At 45.6% G+C, this 16,241-nt stretch overlaps 2 protein-coding genes across 7 annotated transcripts; one reads left to right on the top strand and one right to left on the bottom strand.

Annotated features, from left to right (window-relative positions):
• Positions 1 to 196: 196 nt before the first annotated feature.
• wdr4 (WD repeat domain 4) lies at positions 197 to 8,095 on the bottom strand. Of its 2 annotated transcripts, none has more exons than XM_041951540.1 (11): positions 7,747 to 8,095; positions 6,208 to 6,276; positions 5,753 to 5,896; positions 5,490 to 5,646; positions 4,507 to 4,619; positions 4,313 to 4,373; positions 4,002 to 4,106; positions 2,584 to 2,645; positions 1,795 to 1,981; positions 1,423 to 1,495; positions 197 to 576 (listed from the first exon to the last, which is right to left on the bottom strand). In XM_041951540.1, the coding sequence occupies exons 1-11, from the start codon at positions 7,827 to 7,829 to the stop codon at positions 392 to 394; spliced, it is 1,239 nt and encodes a 412-aa protein (XP_041807474.1). In that variant the 5' UTR covers positions 7,830 to 8,095; the 3' UTR covers positions 197 to 391. The 2 variants fall into 2 exon arrangements, with proteins under 2 accessions (XP_041807474.1, XP_041807473.1); XM_041951539.1 differs by having other exon boundaries at positions 197 to 579; positions 7,747 to 8,093.
• Positions 8,029 to 15,529, top strand: si:ch211-140m22.7 (uncharacterized protein LOC570370 homolog). Of its 5 annotated transcripts, none has more exons than XM_041951530.1 (7): positions 8,029 to 8,417; positions 8,626 to 8,687; positions 9,738 to 9,843; positions 11,471 to 12,550; positions 13,812 to 13,875; positions 14,444 to 14,568; positions 15,215 to 15,529. In XM_041951530.1, the coding sequence occupies exons 1-7, from the start codon at positions 8,237 to 8,239 to the stop codon at positions 15,244 to 15,246; spliced, it is 1,650 nt and encodes a 549-aa protein (XP_041807464.1). In that variant the 5' UTR covers positions 8,029 to 8,236; the 3' UTR covers positions 15,247 to 15,529. The 5 variants fall into 5 exon arrangements, with proteins under 5 accessions (XP_041807464.1, XP_041807467.1, XP_041807465.1 ...); XM_041951533.1 differs by having other exon boundaries at positions 8,041 to 8,321; positions 8,621 to 8,687; XM_041951531.1 differs by having other exon boundaries at positions 8,279 to 8,417; positions 8,621 to 8,687.
• Positions 15,530 to 16,241: the final 712 nt, after the last annotated feature.

The raw sequence follows: 16,241 nt of genomic DNA, 5'->3' as shown, positions 1-16,241 counted from the left end.
TCGTGGTGCGTTTGAGGACACGTTAACCTTCACCACGCTGCTCACACCTGCTGTGATTCTCCTTTAAATCAAAGACATTCTTCAATTCTGTGCATGATGTAGAAATATATAAAGAAATGTGACGTAGTGCCCAGGAAGAAAAAGAAACAAGTGCGTAGTGAAGGATGTGAGGAGAGATTCATGTTTCACTCAGTAATGATGCTGAAAAACAGAAGCATGTTTATTTCTAAAAATCAGCCAGAAATTTGTGCCAAACATAAAAAAAAATCCATCTCTAGAGGCCACGTGATGAAGCACAGACTCTCCACGTGCTCCGTCAAACGCATTCAACTCAGATTCATCACTCAAAGCATCATAAAGGAAACACTGAAGCTCCTTCCAAAGTGTCCGTTCAGGCGGATGACTGAGGTCCAGCTGCTGATGTCTTCGCCTTCTTGCTCCCGTTCGCTTTGTGTGCCTTCGTCCTCTTCAGCTGCTGCTCCTCCAGCCTCTGCTGCTTCTTCTGCATGTACGCCGTCACGTTGTCGAAGCTCACCTTATACAGGTGCTCGAAGCGGCTGTTGGCCCTCGTGGGAGCTGCTGTGTAACAGGAGAGCAGGGGGAGAAGGTTGGTGACAGGAACCACAGCTGGCTCAGATCAACAGGTTTCAGTGATCCGAGATAAAAAAAAACATCTGGATCAGATTAATGAATGAATGAAGCAGAAACAAACAGATGATTCTTATTTTTTAATTTGAGAATATGCAGGTCTGCTGCAAAATGGAGAATTACTGATACAGACATCCTTTCATTGTATGCCAACAAGAAGGGTCAGAGTTAGCAGTGACGTCTGTGATAAATGACTGTAACGATGTCAATCAGCCAGTTTGAGGCTGTTCTGTACAGCTGTGATCAAGGTTCACACCAGATTATCATGGACTTTTAATGAAGTAACATGGCTAATGAAGACTTGATTCACTGACGGTTATTTATGTGGCTTAGACAGACTGAGGCTGGTGAATACTGAATCAACAAATGTGAGTTCATTAACATGTGAAACAAACAGATTTATTTAATGTCTTTTCTACATTTTCTCAACATCTGAGGCTCACTGGCGCTCTTTCAGTTACATCATCTTGTTGCGCCCTCTTCTTCTGCAGTGGTATAAGGGCTTTCTGACTGGAGCATTGGCGCCACCTACTGCTTACCTCCGTGAATCAACTCATTTCATTTTCTTTTGCTGATTTTGTCAAAATTTGGCTAAATTTCTGATGCATTTGGATGGAAACTCAGCGTCTGTCAGAGAGGCAGGAGGAGGCGGCGTGTGAGGTCATGTGACACTGCAGGTTGTTTCTGTGTAGAGGGCGTGGGTGGGACGAGGATGAGAGAGGGAGGCCAGAAGTGTGTGTGTGTGTGTGTGTGTGTGTGTGATTGATGACTCACCCTGATGAAGCGTCTCCCAGTGTGGCCTGAGGGCTTCAGTCACTCTGCTCAGCTCAGGACTCTGGGCGTCACACTGGGTGGAGCAGCAGAGCACACAGGTGAGGCCAGTCAGCACAGACAGGAGAGATGGAGTCAAATACTGAAGCTCCCGCACCAAACCCCTCTTTAAAAAATGACATTTTAAGTTCCCAGACGGAACAACACAAATACACAGTGAGCAGCGTGTTATGTTCTCTGCTCAGTGCGCTTGAATTAATTCAACCCTTATTTACACTAAAGAGTCCTCTTCAACAAGTTCACACCACAGAAACTGTCAACAATGAATAAACAAAGGCCAGATCATCAGAACGCTCTGCATGTGTCTCACTGTACCTCCCAGGAGTCTCCTGTGTGTTTGTAGACTCGGAGCGGTGCTTCGCTGGAGTCCATCAGCGCCCACAGCCGGCCCTCCGGGTCAAAGGTCACGTCCAGGGGACAGTGGGGCAGGGACAGCCTGCTGCGGGGCACCAGCTTCTCTTCGGCCTCCTGGTCCACAGTGAAAAACTGAACCGAGGACACTCTGCGGACACACAGGACACATCAGACTGATCAGCTGATCGCTGGATGGATCCATCATCAGGAAACGGATTCCGGTTGTGGCAGGAAGTGATGTCGTCACCGATTGGCCAGCGGCCCCCGATCCGGACCTCCACGGTGACCCTGTGAGGTTTCGTCATCAAGTAAAAAACAGTTTCCTGTCGCAGCGACTCGAACAAAAAGAGACGAAACAGTGTGGTGACTGCAGAGGAACTGATACTGACTAGATTAATGGACTCTGAAAACAAGCTTCAGTTCATTCCTACGCATTCTTTAAGGGGTCGTTATTAAAAGCCTTTATTTACTTTGCGTGTTTGTATAACACAGGAGAATACTGGCTAATAAATAGCCAAATAAACAGCACGCTGACTGTGGAGGGAGGAATCAGGCTTTGCATTAAAGCAACGGGTGAACTTTCCATCAAGAAGGAACATACAGGTGTTGTAGTTCATTCACTGTTAATATGTCTGATGTTCATTCTGGGGCATATGAAAAGCACCTGAGTAGCAAAGTGAGTCTCAGAGGAACCTGAAGGGGTACGATGGCGTCCTGTCAGCTGATTCACACACAGGAAGCTGCTCTCACCTTTCACACTGCACGGCGACATGAGCATCAGGAGAGCTGGTGATACGGCACACAGTTGGTGTCTGGGAAATAAAACACAGACAGCGTGGAGGAGTCATCACAGGTTTCTTACTGGTCATTTGACAGAGGAGGTGATTTTTTACTCCCTGTCTCTGTACTGCTGACTCATAACTAAATGAGCCAACATGGAAAACCTTTATTTACAAAGACAAAACTGACAGTGAGCTCTGTTTAGCAGAAGTGTGCTGCTTCCTGTGTTTTATGGAGCCATCTAATCTTGTGCTAATCAATATCTTTACATTAACAATGGATGAGATGACTGTGACACCACCTCTGCAGGACTCCTCAGCTCTACGGAGCATTTTAGCATCTTTCAACTAACTGACCTGCATGTACGGTGAGCACAGAAGGTCAAAGCTGAACCTGGAGTCAGTCTGTAGGTTTGCTCATTTCCTTTGTGTGCTGCTAAATGTATTTTAGTATCTAGTATTATATTTAAATGTATCTTTTATTCTAATATTTATTGCACTAAAAATAAAATCACTGCATGTTGGCACTGGATCCATGGAGCACAGGAGGGGAAGAATAATAAGATAAAGAAGGAATATTAACCTTTCAGACTTAATAAATCACAGAATTTTAATATCTTCGTCAACATTTCATTAAATTTGAGAGCCTGACTATGTTTTGACTTTGGAGCCATCGTCCCGGTTTGCTGCTGTAAAGATGAAAGGATGCAGTTTAAGAGCGAGCAAAGGCTTAAACAGAGCACAGCTGACGCTTCCACAAATAAACTGCTACAGAGTGAAACTTCCACCGATCGGCGGCCGGCATGACGACAACTGCTCGCTTTTACAAGACAGTACAGGTGGAGGTCAAGAATCTGCAGGGATGCCAACAAATGACTGGACATTTCCAGTTAATACAATACCAGGTTTGCACTCTTAAAATGCTTTAAACATAACTCTCACATAACTCTCAGCTTTAAAGATTTTGACTGATAAAAACTCTGACACTCAGACTCTCTTATTAAAATACACACACGTTATATGTATGTTGAGAGAGTTAATGGTCGCTTCCATCAGTCACTGAAGTAACAAGCCTACACTGGAACAGTCACTACAGCTGAACACACTGGAACAGCCGTCCGCAGGACATAAACACACAGATGGAGAAGCTTCGAGTTCAAGAACGTGTGCGTGACCTGTTTTACTACCCCTCCACCTCCACCTCCACCTCCAGCTCAGCAGTAACATGAGAGCGAGACCACCGCCATGCCGGCAGGTCTTTGAGGCTTAGAAACAGAGCAGTGTTGAGCTAAAAAACCAAACTCATACTGAGGGGACCATGACTGTGTATGAAGTCAGGAGTTACTGACTGTTTCTGCAGTGATGAAGAGTCAAACACGCCGCGGTTACCTTCTGTTTGTCCGCCTCAGAGCTCGGTGTCTCTTCGAGCTCTCTGAGGTCCCAGCTCTGCAGCTTACGGCCGGACTCGTACTCCCACAGCTTCACGGTCCCGTCCTGACAAACACAGACACACCTCACATGACGCTGAAACTCACCTCCTGCTCTGATCCCACATGTTTCCAACAGCGTTCAAACCCAAAGAAATCTGTATTTGTATTCAAGGCTAACGGTTCGTTTCATTTGGTCGATTTTTGCTAACAACGGTTAACAGTGAAGACGACATCTCCCATGATCCCGCGCTCCCTCGCGACTACACATACCCCTGATCCTGACAGCAGCAAGTGTGGATGACCTGCCGGGACCAGCAGAGCACTGACGAACCTGAGAGCAGCAGGACAAAAAAACAGGGACAGCCAAGATTACAACAAACTCTATTCATGGTGGGTAAACTCACCGAACACGTGAACACACAGGTGTTTTAGGGTTTTCCTTGCTTTGCGGCTCAGTTACTCACTGCTGATGACCCAGGCAGAAGGACTGGATGTTGTACGGAGACCTGAGGAGACTCACTCTGATCTTCTCATCGCGGTCGGCTGTGATGATGTACCTGTCGTCCGGCGACGTGGTCTAAAGACAGGAGAAGAGGGAAATCCTTCAAACACAAACTGTGACGAGGAGATGCGTTAGAACTGCCCTCAGAATTCATGAGAGGATAAATATGTCATGAAAGCAGCAGCAGTGAACAAAAAAACTAAACTAAAAGTTATGAAAGGTGTCTGACTGGTTATGATAATTATTATTATTTTCATTTTGGGACATTTTTCAACTTTTAAAAAAGTTGACAGTAGAGACGTGACAAATGTGAAACGAAATTCAAGAAACACTTACAGCCTGTTTTCACAGACAGGCAGACAGGCTCACTCTATACACACATAAATGTGACCTGAAGTGTATTTTCATACTTCAAGTCTATTTTCTCCTGTTTTATGTGCATAACTGCAGCGACTGTGTGTGTGTGCATGTGTGTGTGTGTTGGGAGTCTGAGTGCATACAAACACTGATATCTACATAGGAGGAATGTGAAGTGTTGGCTGCCAAATATGTCACTTCACTAATGCCTAAAGCCTACTGAACTGAACTGAGTTCAACTAAATTAAACTGAGTTGAACTAAATTGAACTGTGCCTGAACGCACCCTGTGTGGACACGGACAGGGGACTCACACCTGAGGTCTGTGAGCCAATGAGAAGAGAGTCGCAGGCATGAGGTGCATCACTTCCGTTAGTCGTCTTTTTTGTTAGTCAACAAAACGTTCCTGTTTATGTTACATTAAGTACAGATGATGTAGAAAACACTTGAAACAGGTTGTAATATATCACCAGAAAACAGAAACACCTTGTGTTGTTAAAGTCTGAGGGCGACACAACATGTGGTCCAGTGGATGATAATGTTCTATTAAATAGAAACCAATGTGCACATGGTGGTTGGAGTTCCTCACCACAGCTAACAACATGGACAGGTGGCCCATCTTCAGCTCGCCCTCCCTCTGCGGCTCCACCACGGAGAAGGAGTACACGTCTCCTGATTTGTCCGCTGCCAGCAGCTCGTTCTCGGCCTGGCTGAACATCAGGGAGGTGCACCTCCTCATCACAAACCTGCAGCACGCACACGCATACGCACACACACACACACACACAGAGGTGGTATTAACACACCTGTCAGATCCTTTACCTGTACGGTAAGCAAAGCTGCTGGACTGACCTGATGCTGATACAGCGCCATGAAGGCTCGCAGTGAAACAGGACCAGCCTCTTGTTGTCATCCGTCAGCGCCACCAGCTTTCCAGATGGAGACACGGTGAAGGCAAGGACTTTGTCACTTCCTGTTTCCTCTGAGGCGCCATCACTGACGACAGAGGAGACCAACCACAGCCAATAAAATTACAACATTCATAATACAAAGACTCCATGTTTTTAGATCTGTTGGCTCACAGTCCATCGTGATATTTAAGAGAGGGGAAAACTATGGATTGAAATTAAGTTGTGGGGCTCTGTTTTAACTTTTTTCTTGCATTTGACAACTATTTTATGTGCAACTGTGAGACATGTTTTCCATAAAAATTCATGATATAATTATGAGTTTGTTCAGTAGGAGCAGCCTCCCGTTGCAGAACACACAGACTTACTTGACCAGCAGGAGTCACCTGCCTGTTTTACCTGTTGTTATCATCCTTCGTAGTCTTTGGCTTCTTCTCGGCGGCGCTGCAGTCAAACACAAACGGCTCTCTGCAATAAAGCAGCGAAAGTGACAGACTTTTTATTTCTAACCATTTATATAGTTAATTTTGAGCTCAGGTCAGTCTACCTGAAGCTTCAGGAACACTGTTAGAACAGAGTAACCAACTGATTATTATTACTGACTGCGTGACTTCTTCATGAACCAGTCTGAAATACTCCCTCTGTTAAGCAGATTAAGGAAGGATTGTACTCAGCGCTGTCAGACGGTGGTTTTCCATGTTAGTCTTTCAGTGGGATAATTTGCTTATTTTTTATGGTTTGGGCAGTTTCCAGCTTGGCTCTATTCCAATAAATGGCCCCCTCTTTGGGAAACCTTGAAAAAAATGAATGAATAATTATTATTATCAGTTGGTCATGATGCTGTGATAAAAGAAGAAAAAACTGCTCCACTGAATGAAAATCAGAGATAATTTGGTGGCTTCCAGGCTCTGACTGGACAATACTGTTTGTACTTTACTTTTTATTTAAAAAAGGCAAAAATTATGGAAAGGAGTTCACAGTTCCGGTGTTATCGCCCAGTCGTGGTAATATTGAAGTTTGCTGTGAGCTTCTCTTCTCACTGAAATACAGCTGAAGCAATTAGCAAACTAATCAGTTTAGTCAAACAGCGCAAGACTGATCAGCAATCGGATGTTCTGAAGTTATTTATTGATCAAATCATTCTCTGGTTCCAGCTGCTAAAATGTGAGGATTTCTCTGCTTTGCTCTGTTTTACATCATAGTAAACTGAGCATCTTCGGGTTGTCGTCCCAAATGTCCCCAGCTGGGGATTAATAAATCTATCTTATCTTATCTTGACAACTGTTCACACATCTGAAGACAAAACCTGTCATCAGCTTTTTTCTCTCACTGACATTTTAGAAAATAAACAATCAATTTGATCAATTGATCAAAAAAAGGACACTTGTAGCTCTTATTGATTCTCTTATCAGCAAATCAATTAAACGACTACTGTCTTCAGCAGTAAATCATATCTTTCTTGTAGAGTCACTTGTGTTTCGACAAATAGCTTCAAGCTTCTTTAGTCTGGAAAGAGTTTGTTAAGCTAAATTTACACACATTATTTACATTGTTACTTGCTGACTCGAGTACTGTTTGGCACCTGTACTGACATTTTCTAATGATGCTGAGCTAACCAAGGTACCTCAGGAAGACAGTCTGCAGCTAACTACGACCACATCACTCTGTAGATAAAGACAGCTCCAAACATGAGATGATGAAGATGAGATGAAGGCCAAACTGCATCACACAGACGCACAACTCCTTCTCACGCGTTTCCAAACCACATTAAGTCCTAATATTGAACAATGTCGAAATTAGCTAAGACATTTCCCCCACGCTGCCAGTCTCTCCAACCCCGTGTAGAGCTAGCTAACAGCACTAGCACTGCGAAGACACCCTGACCCGCCTGCAAACAGCTCAGAAACGACCACGGCAGAGTTTAAAAGGTGTTCGCACCTGGTCTGTTTGCTGTGAACCGCCACGAGTTTCGTGTCGCAGCTGAAGACAAACCAGTCCCCACAGAAACCCACGGCGGCCATGGCTGTTGTTGTGCGCGCATCATGCGACGCTGGCGCACGCGGACAGCGGCGTTTAGTCGCGTAGAAATGACATCACGACGAACGCAACACACGCCCCCTCGAGAAAGTACAGAATGTACACAAGAGATGCCAGTGTGGTGACAGAGGGGGGGTTTCCTCTACAAAACACACACGTGTAGCTTTTTTAAACCACAATATCAGAGCAAAGTATCCACGTAGGGTCAGAAACGTTTCTGCGGCCGCATTTTATGACGATTAAACTACTTAAATATATCGAATTTAACACGAAACGTGGCCTGAATGAGTGAGCAGAGCAGGCAGATGTTCACAGCGATCACACACTGACACACGGCAGATATAACAGCACATATGAACACACAGAACATAATGACAGACAGACAGACTGTATGAAACAGATGAAGTGTAGCAGTACACGCAGGGCTTCTGGTCTTGAAGGGGGCGGTGACCGTCACATTCATGCGTTACATAAAGGTGAGACCGTCGGAGTGCGGCTGAGCCGTGGTGCTTTGAGCTGCTTCTGCACCGCTGACCACCACACCAAGCTTCTGCAGCTGCATTTATCAAGAGGTGACAGCCGAAACTCACTGATTTAACACCAGCTACCTGCCCCTCAGGTGCTGTTCGCCTCACTGTCAGGACTCCATCACTGCTGTTTGTCCTCTTTTTTTAACGCGCTTCTGTTTTCCTGCACGATGCTCGTATATGTGAAGATGTTGTGACTGCGTTGTTGTTGCCGTATGACTGATCGTCGTGTGTTTGTTGATGCACAGCACAGCCACCCTGCACAGAAAGATGGCGGCTTCCCTGCTGAGGATAGGACGGCTGGGCTGCGTCAAGGTAATCAAACTTCAACTTACATCCACACTCATGTGTCCCTTCATGTTCGTGTCACTGTTGGACGCACTGAGTCCGTAAATTGTGATGTTTGGACGTTTTATCAGCTGCTGTTCTGTGTCGTCCTCACCGCCAGCCTCATGGCTGCATTCAGGCAGAATAATGCTCTTCAGCCTGTGGATGTGATGAACGCAGCTCCATGTTCAGCTCTGTAAACGCTGCTTTTTTTCTGTGGATGAAAACGTGAGTTGGTGAGGCTGAAGCTCAGACTCGAGGCGGTGTCTGCAGCCTGTCAGTCAGCTCAGAGCTGCAGGCTGAAACCAGATTCAGAGGCCTGCTAATGACTCTCACTCTCTGAGCTCACTCAGCACTGACATGGCAGTCGCTCTTCATGTGAGTGTAGGGTGGGAATGTTTGCGCAAGGTCATTGAAGCTTCACCACTATACAGTCAGTTATTACACTGGAAGCTGTCCATGCATTAAAATGCTACTGGCCATGTTTACCTAGATTCACAAAAATGATCTGGATCTTGAGGAAATGGACACAAGACCTCCAGAATCAGTTTCCAGTTTGCTGGAACAGCACAGCCATGAAACAGTTTTAGGTTTTCACTCAGTGTAAACCTCATGTACAGCTGCACTGTCAGTGACAGATCATGTCGAGCAGTAGCACACTCAAACAGCAGAGGCGGTTTTAAAAGTGGGTAAATGTTAATTGGAGAAACACCTGTGGCCTGTTGCTCTGTCATTGGTTGAGCAGCAGATTAAAGTGGTTTGTGTTGTCTGGAACAAAATCACATGATCTCTTAAACCCCACTGCTGTGTCTTCAGGTGCTGAAGTTTAGACCTTAATGCCACCAGTGGTCATCATATCCGGGCTTTAAGTGAGACCTGCTGCAGACCTGGTTGGGCTGAGTCAGATCAGATAGTATGAGAGCAAAGTTCTACCGTTCACGTCCTCGAATCGTTCAGCATGTAAGATGTTATGAAGGCAGTAATGTGGCTCAAAGTTATTACATTTTGAATGGTGTGTGTGTCTGTGTGTGTGTTCAGTGTTTGCAGGCTGAGAGCTGGAGTACTCTGAGAAGAGCGCCTGCAGCTGCAGCCCTCAGCTCAAAATCTGGAGGTTCCAAGAAGTCGGGGAAGAAGAGCAGTTCAGGTACGTTTCAGAGCACCGCTGCTGCTGAGACCTTCAGTCCTTCAGCGAAGCTCGCGCTGCTGGAGCTGTGGTGCAAATGTCACTGAACTGGTCGAGGAAGGAAAGCGCCAGGCTTCAGTGTAGGTTTAAACGTACATTAAAGTTATTCACTTCAACTACAAAAACCTCTCAGACTTAGAGCATCTGCACATCCCTGCTGGTTTTGTAGCTTTACTGGATGTTTTACATGATTGTTTGGAAGAAATTATTAACTTTGTTTATTAATTGGCCAAAGACACAAACTTTTAGAAAGATTAATTGGGTGTCTTTGCCTATAGAAGACTCACAAAAGGCACAGTGTTGTCTACAGATGAGACTCAGGAAAATCAGTCTCTTGTCTCTTGTGGACATCACTGCTCCGCTAGAATAAGGACACAGTGTTAGCAGGTTCTGGTCTGGACTGCTCTGCTGCTGCAGTTTCAGGTATGATGTATTGGTCTACCTGTCTTGCATTATTAGGTCTAATCTACTCCCTCGGTCTGTGGTTGCAGTGCAAACGAGAACTGCTCATAGTTTTGAATGATTGTTCATTGTAGACATTCAGCAAACTCACATGCAAACCAGACTGTATAAAACGTGGATGTAGTCCCTGTGGCGTCACCCACGGGTTTCTGAAGAGCCACTGTGAAGCTCAGGGACAGTGGTGCCATCTTGGCAGTGCTTGACTCCACCAAAGTACCAGCTAGCCCAAAAATGGGTGAAGAGGTGGAGCGTGGGTGGAGCTGAATGGAGCCTGGTTGCTGAACCTTAGGGGCTAGCTGTCACTCAAAGCTGCTATGCCCATAATTATTCATAATTCTAGGCCTTAATATCATTTAAACAAGTGAACTATGGAGTTTATTCTGCTTTTCAGTTGCTCATTTTAATGTGGGGGTCTATGGGGATTGACTTGCTTTTGGAGCCAGCCTCATGTGGTCATTTGAGGAACTGCAGTTTTTGGCACTTCAGTAGTACAGAAAAGGTCAGCGAGATTCCAGCACACATGCCCCACGTCATGGTAAAAACACGTAACAACACGCAGCAGCTGTGCGGTCATGGCTGCAGGGTAAGAGAGCCGTTGTCTAAATAAAAAGCCTGTGTAACCTTTAGCTACTAGAACCAGGATTTGACATGTGGCAGATTTGTTGGGATGTGTTTTTGCATCAGAAAGGTGAATGTAGAATGTAGATGCTCAGGTTATGAGCTGGATTACCTTTTGTCATTCAGTCATGTTTGCACCACAGTTCCTCATATTCATTTCTGATTGTCTTTCGACAGTTTTTGAAGTTTATTCCATTGACTAACTGCCCCGCCAGCTGAGTTTTAGGTCCTTTTCATGATGATATGTTCCATTTATTTCAATATAAAGCTGCTATGGTCAAGGCTCCAGGTGTTCTTTTCCTTGAGAGTTCTCTTTTACATTTCTTTCTGTATTTCCCGTTTGTACATGTAGCAGATCCCAGTTTCCAGGATGTCTTTGGGTTTTTCGCAGTTAAATGTTGGCGTTTTGTTTCGTGTGGGTTTAAAGTAGACATTCTGTCATTCAACCATATACATATGTTTTAAAAAAAAATAATGCATCTTGTCTGCTTGCACTCCTTCGTCCTAGACAACCAGCCTAAAACATACTTCGATATAGAGAAACTTGTCCAGCACAAGGCGTATGACTTTCCCAAGAAAGAAGTGTCTCCAGCAGCAGTAGCTGCTGCAGCAGCTGAGGCTGCAGCTAAACCAGCAGCAGAGCCAACGCCCTCTGCCGCTGCACCTGAGGCTGTGCCAACCGCCCCTGCGGCAGAGGCTGCCGCCCCTGTGGTTGACGCCACTCCAGCTGCTGAAACGACCCCCGAACCTGCTTCAGCAGCTGAAGCCACACCCATTGTTGAAGAGCCTGCTGCTGTCGAAGCAGTCTCTGAATCTGCCCCAGCAATTGAAGCAGCACCTGTGGTTGAAGCTCCACCTGTTGTTGAGGCTGTCGCTGAAGTGGTTGCCGAAGCTGTACCGGTGGTCGAGGCCATCGCTGAAGTGGTTGCCGAAGCTGTACCTGTGGTTGAGGCCGTCGCTGAAGCGGTTGCTGAAGCTGGACCGGTGGTTGAAGCTGTTGCTGAAGCTGCAGCATCTATAGCTGAAGCTGCTTCTGCTGCTCCACCAGCTGAAACTCCTGCTGAAGCTGTTGCAGCCCCAGAAGCTGCAGCTGAAGCCCCAGCTGTCGAAGCAGCACCAGCCCCTGACGCTGCCCCAGCAGACCCTCCTGTCGAAGCTGCTCCTGAAGCCCCTGCTGCAGAAGCTGCACCAGTTGTGGAAGCTGCCCCTGAGCCTGTGGCTGAAGCTGCCCCTGTAGAAGCTGAAGCTGCCCCAGAGCCTGTGGCTGAAGCTGCCCCCGTAGAAGCTGAAGCTGCCCCCGTAGAAGCTGAAGCTGCCCCTGTAGACGTGACCCCAGAACCTGCAGTTGAAGCAGCCCCAGAGCCTGTGGCTGAAGCTTCCCCCGTAGACGTGGCCCCAGAACCTGCAGCTGAAGCAGCCCCAGAGCCTGTAGAGGCCGAAGCTGCCCCCGCTGAAGCTCCTGCAGCTGAAGTTTCTGCCCCCGTGGACAGCGCAGAGGAGCTGGTGGACCCCGCTCCAGTCGTGGCTGAAGCTGCAGGAGAGGAGCTGCAGGCGGAGGCCCCAGCTGAACCAGTTGAACCGCCTGAGGGTACACACTACAACCTCCCCCTTCCCCCACAATCCTTCTCTTTTCCTCTGTGGACCCTGCAGTCCCCCAGCAGTCCTTTCATCACCATTTATCTGAGTTTACAGCAGTCATTTGTGATGAGTGTAAAGATAAACTGTAAAGATACCAACATCACAAACACATGTTTTTGTTCTAGCTTTGCACAGCTTCTTCCTGATAGTCTCTTAGTGTTACTTGATGGATTTCAGCCCATAACCCTCAAACAGTATCTCCCCCTCTTCATGCCATATACACCCTGTCCCATGTGGCTCCCTCATCTAATGTAGCTACAGTTTAACTCACTGTCTAACATATTTGTGCTACTTCAGCCATGATGCATGTTTTAACTGCACAGCATTTGTCTTAAGAGTTTTGGCCTTATTTCTGGACAGTTTTTGGCTTTTCACTTCATACTAATCTCTGCCTGCTAACTGCACTCATTAGTCACTGTAATCTGTTCTTCACACCTTTTTTACTAGTTGCTTTTTATTTCAGTCAAAATTGCAGATGTTTTCTTTCTCTTTTAAGATCCGCGGTTTAATTCCCGTCCGTCTTTGATGTTCCCAGCACCGCCATCTCCTGGTGTCGTGTTGTGCTTGATTTTGTTCTGGTGATTGTTAAACACTAAAGATAATGTTAAAGGTGCTGTTTCCTCTGGTAAAGGAGAACGTGAAGGTCGCGTCCGTCACCTGTCATCGTGTTTTTTTTTTTTTTTTCTCTCCTCCTTCCTCCCTCACACTCCTCACACTTGTTTGGGAGTCGCATGGTAAAAGTAATATGTAATCAATCCCTTAATTTTTGATGCAAGTGTTGTGTTCATGGAAACTATGTAAATGTTAACTTTCCTTCCCCTTTCTTTCATGGTAAAAGCACTTGGTGAGATTGCACCCTGGTTGCTGTGTGGCGTCAGAGTTGAAGATTTTAAATTGGTTCTTTGTTTTGTTTGGACCGTTGGCAGCTTGTACCTTACAACAGTTCTGTAAACATGTAGCTTAGCATGACCTATCACAGCAACCTTGTAACCTGTCGACTGACCTGACCTGTCCCACGTTCTTTCCTGTCTGACCCCTGTAGCTGCTCTGCCTACACTCCCAGGTTCTGTTTTGTGCATGAGGGTTATGGTTGATACTGGATTGGTTATTTGTTCTAGCCAAATGGACAGCTGATATCCAAACACATGGTCCTGGTTTCTCTATGTTTCTGTGACGAGAGATTCATTCTTGTTTTTGTTTTGTTTTCTCAGCTCAAATGGACCCGATTCAGAAGCTCTTCTTGGACTCCATACGCGAGTACTCCACCAAAAGCCAGTAAGTCTCACTGCCTCCACCAGACAGCTTCTGGTTCCATCCCAGTTTGTGTGTTGTATCTGAGCTGGGTTTGGAACAAGTTCAGCTAATCCAGGGGTAACTGAGGTTTAAGATGCAGCTGCATGTTCAAAACAAACTCCAAGGCTCAGAATCCAAAGTGGTCTGCAGTGTCTGTGCCTTCATCTTTCTTTTAGAGTGTGGGAGATCTGCTGTGTTAATATTACCTGAAGCAAACGGGGGCAAAATCTGCAACACCAACCGAATGCATGTTGGAAACCACGGCGTGATGCAGACAGTCTGTACGGCTGTAATTACACAGCTTCAGTCATTTTATGTACTATGATACTGTTGTTAATGTATGACTGACCTCCTCAGTCATTCATAGTGCAATCTCTGGCATCAAAAATGATACTTCTTCCAAATGAAGCATTATTCTGCATTTACTTTGTTTTTTCCATCAAAAACAAATCAGATTTGATGATCCAGCAGAGTGTCATGGCCAAAACATGCTTTCAATCTGCTAGAAAATGAAATGTGACGGTGCTGATTGATCTTCATCCTGCTCTAGGGCCACAGGGGGGCTTGTGGATGCAGGTTCAGAGTACGAGAAGGCCCTGGCAGAGGAGATATCAAAGCTTCAGAGACTCTATGGTGGTGGAGACCTCACATCTTTCCCAGAATTCAAATTCACAGGTGAGCCCAGTTAATCGGCTGTTAGAACCAGTAGTTTCCCTGTAAACAGCAGCACTTAGATTATTGTGTGCAGAATGTTTCCTGATACTGAAGGGTTGTGAATGAACTAAATGGAAAAAATATATTTTACTGATAACCAACCAATCAGATCATGGCATGAGATGATGCAGAATACACTGGCCGGCACTCGTCTTCTGAGGTTTTTCGACAGGTAGACGTGTCGGCACGATGGACACAGCTTGTGTATTCTTTTGCTGCCTTTTCAAGAACTGCAGTAATTATAAATATATTAGAATTTAGTGTACAACAGCTCATTGTTACTGCAGTTTATTGTAGATATTCAGTCTCCAGAGGTTTATTATTGGTGTTTTTAGTGACAACCCGACCTGTCGTAGCACCTTCATCAGGCCAGAATTCCCTCTGGTTCCCTTCATGCTTGCAGGGAAAAACCCTTGAAGTGTAATTTTGAGGTGTTTTCCTGATGATTAACTGTGTGTGAGGGCTTGTTGGTTGCATGCTTCGTTGATCAGGTTTATCCTGTGACATTATAAGACCAGGAAAAGTATCATCAGCTGCTTGAAAATGTAAACGTTGCTTCGACACCAAACACGCACTGATTTAATATCTCTTGCTTTGTGTTTGTTAGAGCCCACGCTGGAAGAAGTTTCCCAGAAGTGAACAGCAGCACTTTGCAAATGAACTTTTCTACCGTCGCCTTTTTCCTAGTGTCTTTATAGCGTGTTAACAGCCTGCTTAGTGTCAAAGTTACTACAACCCTCGCCTCTAGTTTTGTATGAGGATAGATGTTTGTTTCGGTAGCTGGATCTTTTATGGGAATGTCAGCTAAAGCATCAGATGAACATTTCTGACAAAGTGAACTTAGAGCTGTGGGATAAACTTTGTGTAGATTGAACCGTGGCTGAGCTGAATGTCGAGGAAAAACAATAAAGTCCAGTTCATACTTGTGGTATGCGCATGTCTTTCTGCAGCATCAACACATCAGACATCATTTTATGATGAATATCACTCTGTTTTACACTGTTAGACTGGTTAGAGTTTTATTTTCAAACACCGAAAAACTCGCAGTTAGTAAATTTAAACATAAAATGTAGTAGTGCATGATGAAGGTTTGTGAACACAGTGATTATATAATTATATTTTTGGTATAATTAGAATCTGATGGAATATAACGCACAGTCTGATAACATGTTGTATGTGAATGTCGCTGGTTTACGGCTGAGTTTGGGCACCTTGAGTTTCAGCAATAAGTTTCTCACAGAGAAGCAGAGGACAGCGGGCTTCATCCACAGCCCAGGACGGAAAAGACAGAGGACAGCGCCCGTGGTTTGAACCCCCGGCCCGCGGACTAGAGGAGAGGAAGAAATGTACGTATCTAGATGTAACCACTGAGCTAAGCCTCTGCCAGTGCTGGAGGACGTAGAAGCGCTTTATGAAGCCGAAGACCAGGAAGAAGACCCGTGGACTGCTGTGAGCGGTGACCTGGAGAGGATGAGCGGGGTCTGAGGGGGCGAGGTCTCACAGCGTTTGGGTCACAGAATTTAATGTAACACTGGTTTCAAAGTGACAGCGGACCACAGACATACAAACCTATGTCTGTATGCCTCTGCCCTAGACATACAAGTCTGACTACGTCACACGTACGACACGCAACA

Source organism: Chelmon rostratus, chromosome 13, assembly GCF_017976325.1.
Source record: "Chelmon rostratus isolate fCheRos1 chromosome 13, fCheRos1.pri, whole genome shotgun sequence".
Lineage (NCBI taxonomy): Eukaryota > Metazoa > Chordata > Actinopteri > Chaetodontiformes > Chaetodontidae > Chelmon > Chelmon rostratus.
The sequence above is the reverse complement of the archived record's forward strand: the minus strand, read 5'-3'. Positions and strand labels throughout refer to the sequence as shown.

Bases quoted from the DNA above. Each gene is read 5' to 3' on its own strand.
- wdr4 (XM_041951539.1), bottom strand. From the start codon at position 7,829: ATGGCCGCCGTGGGTTTCTGTGGGGACTGGTTTGTCTTCAGCTGCGAC. The intron at 6,277-7,746 runs GTGCGAACACCT...GCTTTATTGCAG, and splicing joins GTTCACAGCAAACAGACCAG to AGAGCCGTTTGTGTTTGACT. The intron at 5,647-5,752 runs GTCAGTCCAGCA...TGCGTGCTGCAG, and splicing joins TGGCGCTGTATCAGCATCAG to GTTTGTGATGAGGAGGTGCA.
- si:ch211-140m22.7 (XM_041951530.1), top strand. From the start codon at position 8,237: ATGAAACAGATGAAGTGTAGCAGTACACGCAGGGCTTCTGGTCTTGAA. The intron at 8,688-9,737 runs GTAATCAAACTT...GTGTGTGTTCAG, and splicing joins GACGGCTGGGCTGCGTCAAG to TGTTTGCAGGCTGAGAGCTG. The intron at 13,876-14,443 runs GTAAGTCTCACT...ATCCTGCTCTAG, and splicing joins GAGTACTCCACCAAAAGCCA to GGCCACAGGGGGGCTTGTGG.